Source organism: Phoenix dactylifera, chromosome 11 (assembly GCF_009389715.1).
Source record: "Phoenix dactylifera cultivar Barhee BC4 chromosome 11, palm_55x_up_171113_PBpolish2nd_filt_p, whole genome shotgun sequence".
NCBI classification, from domain to species: Eukaryota; Viridiplantae; Streptophyta; class Magnoliopsida; order Arecales; family Arecaceae; genus Phoenix; species Phoenix dactylifera.
The window spans coordinates 15,136,010-15,146,448 of NC_052402.1; the positions used below are offsets into that span (position 1 = coordinate 15,136,010).

At 37.8% G+C, this 10,439-nt stretch overlaps 1 protein-coding gene across 3 annotated transcripts; it reads right to left on the minus strand.

Moving 5' to 3' along the window:
- Positions 1 to 207: 207 nt before the first annotated feature.
- LOC103709305 (mitogen-activated protein kinase 3-like) lies at positions 208 to 9,893 on the minus strand. 3 transcript variants are annotated; one of them, XM_017843392.3, is made up of 3 exons: positions 9,687 to 9,893; positions 8,294 to 8,721; positions 208 to 1,121 (listed from the first exon to the last, which is right to left on the minus strand). In XM_017843392.3, the coding sequence occupies exons 1-3, from the start codon at positions 9,745 to 9,747 to the stop codon at positions 438 to 440; spliced, it is 1,173 nt and encodes a 390-aa protein (XP_017698881.2). In that variant the 5' UTR covers positions 9,748 to 9,893; the 3' UTR covers positions 208 to 437. The 3 variants fall into 3 exon arrangements, with proteins under 3 accessions (XP_017698881.2, XP_008792811.1, XP_008792813.1); XM_008794589.4 differs by lacking the exon at positions 9,687 to 9,893 and adding an exon at positions 9,141 to 9,635; XM_008794591.4 differs by lacking the exon at positions 9,687 to 9,893 and adding an exon at positions 9,141 to 9,631 and having other exon boundaries at positions 8,294 to 8,891.
- Between the last annotated feature and the right edge of the window lie 546 nt (positions 9,894 to 10,439).

Genomic DNA, 10,439 nt, shown 5'->3' on the forward strand with positions numbered 1-10,439 from the left:
CAGTTGCAGAATCATCATTTTTATCGTGTATATCCATGGTTAAGCTTCTACGCCAACTATTCAACGATATGATTAATTGCTTTCTAACTCAAAGAATCATTTTGTATAAGTACTTTATGGTGCAATTCAAAAATCCTAAAATATATGCATGACCCACCAAATAAGGTAGTATTTTAGCACTTATGTACACTTCAAAAAAACTAAAAATGAAAAATATAATTGAAAAAGTGATTACCATATAAAAAAATTTAGACATACAAGCATCAAAATTATACAAGGGAAGTTTTGCACACCACAAACATTGCATGCATACGTTACAAGCATATTTATAGACAACAGGCTCTCGAGCATAGCTCATAATAGTAAAACAACAAAAACAAAATCAACATCCAGTCCAACGAAGCTTCTAGTTTACTACTAGAAACAAGCAATGATTCTTACGAGTTTGCTGAAGCAGCTTCTGGGTGGTAATAAAGCATCTCATTCCACATCATCTCCCTGATCATGTCCTCTCCAAGATCTTCATCAATGTCGAGATCGATGGGGACTTGAGCTAGAGGGTTGGCACTTGGATCATAAAGCGGAGACATGTATGGATGCTCCAATGCCTCGGTGACACTGATCCTTTTAGATGGATCGAAAACAAGCATCTTCTGCAGCAAGTCAATAGCCAGTGGATTTGCATGAGGGTACAGATCAGCGAGAGGAATACCAGGGGTATATGGCAGAGACTTGATGTATTTGCGCGCCTTTGGGTTATCAATGAAGTCAACATCAGCATCATTCATGGTGCCAAGGACATTAATAATGAGCCTGAGCTGGTTGAGGCACTCAGTGCCTGGAAAGATGGGCTTGCGCCCAAGAAGCTCAGCAAAGATGCAACCCACCGACCATACATCTATGGAGGTGCCATAGTTATCACAGCAAAGGAGCAGCTCAGGGGCCCGATACCAGCGGGTGACGACATATTCGGTCATAAACTGATTCTCCCCCTTACTCGTGCGAGCCAAACCAAAATCACAAATCTTGAGGTCGCAGTTTGAATTGACCAGTAGGTTCCCAGGCTTCAAGTCTCTGTGGAGTATGTTTGCCGAATGGATATACTTCAGTCCTCGGAGCAACTAAAACAATTGCAAAAAGGTTGTTGAGCAACAAGCGTATGAACAAAGGTCAAAAACTTCACAAAGAGCTTTCAGACATGATCAGCAAGCCAAATGTTAAATTCACTTTCTAAACTTGTAATTCTGCAACCGTATAAATGACTAGCAAATTTGGGAATAAAGATGACAAGCTGATGGGAGGCATATATACAAGCATCCAAGAAACAAGTGCTGCTGTAATTACTGAACCAATAAAAGCTACAATATTGGCAAATTTCTCGCACATTATCCTGTCTAGATCAACTTAAAATTTATCACAAAGGACAATCTAATTAGAAGAAACATTAATGTAGACCCTGCTCTGTGCTATGTGGATTTCATGAGGAAATCACGGAATACCCCTTCCAAAATGTTGATTCTCAGGATATCTTTGGAAGAATTTTTTCAGAGGTTGGGGAATCAGAAATAGAGCTCTACCTATAACTTAATTATAGTCAGATTAGAGAGTGCACAATGTTTAAAGATAAGTCTACCTACCATGGGACATTCTAGTGGCTGCACTGCTTTCGAGTGTTTGGCTCCAACGAAACTAGAATTTTCAAGCACGAGGAAACAGGTGGAAGATGTTAGGAGTGGTCACACGCCTTAGCATGGATGTCGGTTTGAAATCCAGCATGCAAAGATAAAACCATTCATCTGCTGAGAGGAACCTTGTTTTGGCCTTTATTCTCTATCAATCTATCTCTCCCATGCCCCAGACTCCTAGTTCTCCTTCTTCCTCGTTCCTTTTGGATCCTGTAGAGTCACTGGACTCATACTTGATGCATATCCTCAATGAATTTGATGGGGTTCCCATCTCCCTCAAGGAAGAAAACCTTAAAATTTATCAAAATTGTTGCTCAGTAAAAGTGTGAAATACAAGCCATAAATAGTGCAGGAAACAACAAAACTGGAAGGCCACTGAAGGAGTATTGAAGCAAAGAGATGTGATTTTTTTTTTTTTTTGAGCAAGAGAAATGTGAAATTCAGTTCTAGAATTTGTAGCACTATAAACCTGATTGGTACAAGGATAAGCCTGTGCTACCCATCAAAGGCACCACTAGCAATTCTGCATTCCAAATTATTAGCTCTGCTACTACTTCCAAGCTTCAGAGTGTTTGGGGTTTATTTTTACCCATATCATCTGCATTTCCTTGAAAATTTCATAACAGGCATGATGGTCTAGATAACTACAGGTGGTTAATAAGCAATCAGTAAGGCCACTGTACAGATGCAAGGAGTATCGTGTATCTAATATTTTCTAACAGTATATATACTTAATTTCAAAATGTTGACAATTGTCATTTTCGATGACAGGAGTCAAGAATTTGCTTATCTTCATAGTTCTAGTTAATTCACATACTTGTCTTAATACCATGTTGCAAGCATATATAGAGTTTTTTTAAGGTTATAGTTGTAAGTAGTGTGTAAAATAAACTACTTATATACTAATTGGCTCTATCATCTATAAGCGCAACAGATTGAAATCCATATAGCCACCATGTGCATTTGATTTTGGGATTAATGCCTGAAAATTTCTCAATTACAAGCCTTTAACTAAACATTTAAAGTCAATAGCCCAAATCTTGAAACACAGCTCACAAAATTATGGTATTTAATCTTCTGCTATATCATGCATGCACACATTCATCTATTAAGCTCATCATTACCACCATCAATTCTCATAATTAATTCCTACTCCTAGCTTCCGTGGCCCACACCATATAGCAGCAGCTTAATTGGTGTCTGCCCATGAAGAGGCATCTACTCATTTCTGCTTAATAAGGCAATCACCTTAAATATACTAACATTACGAGGTGTAAACCCAGCTAGCTGCATCAAAATATACAATCTTCTTCTTCTTAGTGTCCTCACTCTTCTTGGTCCCATTTTATTCCTTGTTTCTTCCTCTCACCGTGCCTCTCTTTCTATTGTCCCATAGTTTGTCTTAGAGCTGCACCTTTTGGAAATGCATGTGCTAGCTCTACATTCATATATACCACAGTTTTTTTGGCCTTAAGACATGATCAATTCCACTCTTTTGGTTGCATTGCCGCTTTTATTTTCTTCTACCTTTGCTTATTTCTCTTAAAAATAAGCTGAATAACCACAAGGATCTCGAAATTTTGAAGGGAAGCAACCTTATTGGGCATTGTCTTAACTGTGGGTTGTTTGTATGAACGTAATATCTTCCTGCAAACCCACATGCACAGAAAATTGAATATCCAGAATTTTTCCTTGATATTCTCTTGTTGTTATAATCTGAATCAGCATATATGTGCTATTCTTTTGAGAACTGATCTAGATAACAGATAATTATTGCAGGTATAAGTCTTGAGCAGCAATATCTTTTAAGTGCCAAACCAAAGAACATCGTTCTTTAGTGGCATTGCCAACATTCTTATAATATCAAAGAGACTGAAGGGGTTAAACTGTTTTATGCATTAAGTGTGTGCCAGTAAGGGCAAGATAAGTTATATTTGGAAGAACCTGAGTCAAAAAAGCTCTCAGCTAAAGACATGGCACCAGACTAGTCTGGATTTATTCAATAATATTATGTTCCTTGACATCTAAAGAGATTTGAATCTTGTTTGAAATGTACTTTGGAAAGAAAGTATATCATAAATCTATAAAGTGTATCAAGAGATTATTTAGACACAGAAGGTTTATAGAAAGCCTTGATGGGTAGTCCTGTAGGGGCCTCTGTGAGGAACTAAATGCCTATCTACTCTTATTAAGGCCTTGATAAGTGGTGGAGGCTTACCCATGTGCTGTGGGGAGAGAAGAAGCATGAGGAAGAGAGGTAAAGTGGAAGAAACTACTTTATGATAATTTCATCAATCAGGATCCAAGCCTATATTTAAACCATCACTAAGCTACCTTATATAGATAAGCCCCCTTGCAAATCTTACCAAAAATAGTAAAATCATGAATCTCCAACCATGTACGATGCGCCTATGAAATTCTAAGATGATTTGGATTCACTTGGCCTATGAAATTAAGAAATCAAATGACCTAGAAAGGTAAGTTTCCACATTTGGGCTCCCATTAACCCTCAAAATGATGGAATTTGGGAACAAAATCTGGGGCCAATGAACTGTCAATTGGCATGATCTTTGGGTTCTGAATGCCAATTTCCAAAAACTAGTTATGATAGTGTATCTTGGCCATCAATTCTGTGGTTCTTTCCTGTTTTTGCTCAATCTAGCTTCTCTGTGAAATCTATAACTAGATCCACAAGCAAAGGCAGAAGCTAGAGGAACTTCATGTGGCAAAATTTCTCGAGGTTATACTTAGTATCAACACCTACATCGATGACTTCCAGCCGCCAATGAGTCAATTGACTCAACTATGTCTATGTTCATCTTCAACTTGAATCAGTACCAACAAAATCTATACTACGAGAAATCTCAACTATACTGACATCCTCTATTAGAGGCTTAGTGTGGTCAAGGAGAACATGTTGAATCATAAGGGGCTACGATAGAGTCCATGGAACCTGGAAGTACAATCCCTTTGGGCTACCTAACCCCAAAGTCAGCATATGCAACCAGTACAGGGAAATCAAGCATCACAACTAGAGCATCTAAAAGCCATAGTGGCCTAACACCTTGAGCAAAAGCAAATAACTCATTGCACTAACTCTACCAAGTACCAACTTTCATTAGCGCATGTATATTGCTCACACTTGCATGTATCTAGCTCACTCCACCTTCAAGAAATAGGCCTTGTGGGCCTAAAGTCTAAAGCCTCTAACTATATGATGCTGGAAGATATTTATTTCTCATTGTTCAATAGATTTATTCCTTTTTGACCAGTTGTATTAGTCTGGCTTCGCATCAAGTCATTCTATGAAATAAATTGCATACCCCCAACTTGTATGTTTTCTATGTTTCTAGAGCTCTGTGTTGCAAATTAACAAAATCACTTCAGTCTACTCCATGTACTATGACCTATCCAGAATTTTGTTTGTTAGGATCCAAATATTGAAAAAATGATTTATAGCATCCAAAAGCAATGTAGTAGATGGAAGAGCAGGATCACCAAATGAAGTTGGTAGGATGGTAATGTTTGAAGCTGCAACAAGTCTTTTTTTCAACAGGATGATTTTCTCTTCATCTCAGGGAGCGCTGAAGGATGGAGACTTGAAGTTCTTATGAACTAAACTAAGCATCAAGAACATCCTGATCATGCTAATTTTCCCTGGAGCTCGACCTACATCTTCTCTCCTGCCTATTGATAATGAATAGCATAAAAAGCTGGACAAGAAAATAAACACAAACTGATATATAATAATATGCCAACAATGAAAAGGCATCTTCATCCAATGACATAATAACCAGGATTCTAACAAAAGTTATACTCTTCATGACTTCTCAAGGGTTCACCACAGCTAGAACCAAAAGAAATACAGGATGATCCACTTAAGGTGCTGTCCAAGGGAGTGCACCTTACATAAAGAGGGTCATGCTTCAGAGCTAGTGAGTTTGAGGGTTAACATGTTTTCATGCTTATAATGCAACCTTGCGAAGATTTTTGGAAACCTGAAATTCATTCTTTTGTTTAATCATTACAAAGGGGAATCCAACTCAAATTGACCACCAAAAATCATACTACTTGATCAGTGGTTGATATTCTTATCGTGAATGTGATTTTATAGAGATCAGCCAAATATCCATGTGACAATTCCACCTGATAACCAAGGTTTCAAGTGCGACTATTGGTGGGCATGCCAACCACCAGCTGGTGCAGCAAGTGCATACCATGAAGCACATTACACCATGCCAAAAAAAAAAGTATTAAAAGAAAGATTTAATATCTTTTCTGTTAAAAAAATATTTTAAGAACTAAACTAATAGGTGTCATGCTGACCCATGCTGAGGGTGCCTGTACTGGTGGGGATGGTTCATGCCAGCCAAATAACATGGACCAGCACTAGAAACCATGCTGAGCACATTATCGCCAAGGCTTCTGAAATTTCCTTGATGGTCTTGATAAACATTGTATTGAAGTTGTATAGTGGCTCCTTGCTATTTAACTACTAGGTCATATCCATTCATATCCAACTCTCCTATTATAATTTGAACTTTAGGGGAACAAAAATAATTTGCTCCCAGTCCAGTACACCCTCCAGATTACTTGAACATGAGTAGTGCATTACTTGTAATTATTTTTGCTCACCTTCATTGATGTATTGATGTAAATAGACAGTTTGTAGCTTCGGAAAATGATTTTAAATCTATCTTTAAAAGAATAAAATGAAAAGAAGAAGAAAAAAAAAGAACAAGTCAACACAAGTTATTTGACATTTAATATGCTGATATGCTTCCTCACATAACATGGTTGGTCACAAAAATTTGGGACAAAAAAGGAAATCTGAGCACTCATGTAGATAAGTACATCAGGCAGCCCAACATGTTTGAACCTTGTTGGGACTGCATAACATATCCTTCTCTTCGCAGCAGTCTTTATGCATGGAAATTGAAGAAGAAATCCACATGCAATAAAATTTATCATGTAGACCACAAATGTGTTAACCAATATCAATGTAAAGGAAGAATTTTGGGTTGGTCCAGCACCAGAGATTTTGCGGAAAGACAAATATAAATGATCATAGCAGAGATATATAGAACGAAATATTCAAAAACTGGGCAGAACAGCATGTTCCAGCCAGTGATCAGTAACCAGCACCCCTTCAGGACCATTCATGGGTAAACCAGCTCGGATCAAAGCTGTACCACTGGGTACCTAGTTTAATGGTGTTCTGACACCTTTCTTCCCTCCCTTGTAACCACTCCTGACAGTACAATGACTCACTATGGTATGTACTGTGGTATTTACCATACCTGCCGGTGACTGGGACATGATCATACCTCAACTTTTAGAATTCCAACTAGAACCACTTTGATATGGTTATCACGGACAGAAACATTATAAAATCTTAAAGGTCAAAACAGAGTGCTAAATATATTCTAACAAAACTGGAATAATACTCCCTTGGAAGAAACTAAAAATAGACCTACAATGAAAACAAGCAAAGATAAAGAAGGGTATCTAATATTAAGGAAATTAAAAGCAATAAAAAAGGAATGAAGATGGAAGTAAGAAAGAGAAGGGAAGAATCATGCGTTTGGCCAGTTGGAACCAGACCAAGCAGAATTTTTTATTTTAATAAAATCACTTCAGCAGTCTACCCATAACACCAAATAGCCAAAGTTCATTACTGATCTATTTCCTAGGCTACAAAACCCAAAAATAAATGTGATACGATAATTAATGGATCCGTACCTTGTTAACTAAGGCCCAGCTCAAAATTACGCTTTTTAACAATCCAAGAAGAGTAACAATTTCACAAACTGTGACCTAACTAATGATTCTTCCGCAACTATTTGCACGAGATCAATGATAAAATAGTCAAATCTTCTCATACTACATACAATTGCTTATAAGTTAGCATATAACATACGATTAACTGATACTTAATATAATTTATCATATAACTTAAATTATACATTGTATTAAAAATTAGATTTTAAGTGCAATTTGATATCTTTTCTGCATTGTCGAATGGTACACCAGAACATATGTCGGGTTCAGATTCCCAAATCCATGCCAATGCAGCACTATTTTGATAACATTTCACTTTGAATATAAAGTCATTAAATAGCACTTGAACGTACAGAGTTCATTATAGAATTTCCTCCTTTTTCTCATTTTCATTCTCTCCTGTTTATCTTTTTCTTTTCTTTTAGTCGCTCTGAACCTGCGAATAGCCTCATAAGTCAGATTGTCTTCTTACTGTTAAAATTGACTATATATATGCCAGTTGAATGAAACAAATCTGGTTATAAAGTTTCTCATCTCACACTCTTGATATGGAAACAAAGTGATAGGAAGCATCAAAAACAGTGCCTGAATGCCCTGAAACTTTTATAGATCCTTATACTAAACAGTTTTTTTTTTTAAACTTCTTCCTATCAACCACCACTTTGCGGTTAGTCTTAACATTAGAAACCAACTATAGAATTTTAATCACACAGATATTTACAGATTTTCTCTCTTCCATAGCAAATAATTTCAAATACCATGATCCTAAGTAGGAATAATTATTTTGAAACATACATTTCTAGGAAGCCTATATGGAGGACCCATACCTGAAAGAGGAAATATTGGAAGTGGTCATTAGAGAGTGCCTGTGAAGACTTGATAATCTGATGCAGATCAGTATCCATGAGTTCATAAACTAGGTATACATCCTTGAAGCTTTTCCTATTGGCTGGCATCATGATGTCCTTCAAAGCAATAATATTCTCATGGCGTAGATGTCGAAGGAGCTTCAGTTCCCGCAACGTTCTAAGTGCATCCACCCTGTTATCAAAGACATTGTGGATCTTCTTTATTGCAACCTTTTCATTTGTTTCTCGATTTATGGACGAGCAGACAACCCCATAAGCTCCTCTTCCAATAGGCTTGATAGGCACGTACTTCGTATCGATCTCGAACAAGGTTTGCCACATGGAGTAGTAGTGCTTCCCACGGTTTCCCATGCCATTTGGAGGATCAACCAATGTTGCCATATTCCCTGCAAAATGCAATGGAGCATATCTCCTTGAAGATTTCACCCACTACATTTTCGCTGCTAAGTCTAAAAAAGGGGCATTGTGTACATATCGACATTGCATAACAATCTCAGCAATTGTGCTTATGTTTCATCCCCAATTCAAAATTTATTGAGATGCCAAAGTCCCGTCACTGGAAGCCACCACGACAAGGGGCCAGTAAGACTCTTTCAAATCACAACAGCTAAAATAATCATCTAACAATTAAGAATTAGAACTGCAGGCGATTCTGATGTATTCCTAAAAGTTATATTCAAAACACCCCACCACCCCCTCCACCAAAAAAAAATAAAAATAAAATAAAACGAGATGAAATGAAATCACTGGAAAACAAATAATGTCTGGAAATGAGACAATATTCAGAAGCAGAAAATATGCATACCTAAAATTTGGAATATACACGATAACTTGTATGATTTGTACTCGTCGATGCTCAACGTCTCCTACTGATTTCCTCCAATCTCCCTCATCCCAAAGAGATTCAACCGAATTGCCCACTTATTCCACAATCTTCCTATAATTCCAGCTACAAAATCTCATCTTTCCACTATATCTCTTTTTGGGTCCAAGTTTGGATCTGCAAAGCCCCTAAAACTTCAGAACCCCTCCAAGATCTACAACACCAAAGAGCAAATCCCCTGAATCGCTACAAATCCTCCCTTCCTACTCCGATTCCCTTCCAATTCCCCACTAATCGCACCAAATCCACTAAATCCATGCATCACTCAATCCGATCTTGCGTCAACCTAACCTATATCGCTTCAATTCCGATCTAATATCGTTCCCTCTTCCTGCCTCTATCCCCCCCAAATCCATGTCCTAATCTTCCGACCCCCACCCCCCAACCCCTAATAACTCTCAGAGAGAGAAAGAGAGGCGCAAAAATGATAAAAAAAAAAAACCGACTTCTAGTTCTGAGGTTCTTTACCTCTTCTTCCGTGATCGGATGATTCGTGTCCACTCCCCCTTGCGTTAAACCGTCGGCACATGATAAGTAAAGCCAGTCAACGTGATTGTTTCCAGGATTACCGTTGGATCCGTCTACGTTCCATCCATCATACGATCACAAACTCTCGTCGGCGAACTGATTGGCCAATTCCCAGATTAATTTGGGGTGTATGCCTCCGGATCTCCCACGCTGCCGCGGGAGCGAATTGCATCGAATTCGACGCGCTTGTGCTTGGATTTGAATTAGATTGGGGCTGCTACACGTGTTCTTATCCACATGCCACATGCTCGGCGTCGAAGAATTTTACCGGAGACTCACGGTGCGGGGCCCAACTGAAGTCCACCGATCGGACGGATTGCATTTTCCGTCGGTGATAGCATGGATATCACGTGCTTGGATTGGGTCAGCTTGTTATTTCTCCTGCTTGATCTGAATCGATGAACAAATTAACCTATCTTACTTGTTTTATCTAATGAAACATTGCAATTTTATAGATAAGCTTATTTGTAGGTACTGAGGCCCCATTTGGCAGAGCCGTTGGCAATAGAATTTTTTAAAATAGAACTTTTATAAAAAATTATTTGCTATTTGATAACTATATTTCTAAAGTGTCATTAGACTTTAACATGTATTTGATAAACAAATAGAGAAAATAATTTTAGTATAATAAAATGACCATAAAAGACATTGCATAGTATTATACAACAGAAGATAATAAAATATAGGATTTTT

Coding starts and splice junctions, on each gene's coding strand:
- LOC103709305 (XM_017843392.3), bottom strand. CDS start 9,747: ATGTGCCGACGGTTTAACGCAAGGGGGAGTGGACACGAATCATCCGAT. Junction 8,722..9,686: donor ATCCGATCACGGAAGAAGAG/GTAAAGAACCTC, acceptor TGCATTTTGCAG/GGAATATGGCAACATTGGTT. Junction 1,122..8,293: donor TCCAATATTTCCTCTTTCAG/GTATGGGTCCTC, acceptor CAATTGTTTTAG/TTGCTCCGAGGACTGAAGTA.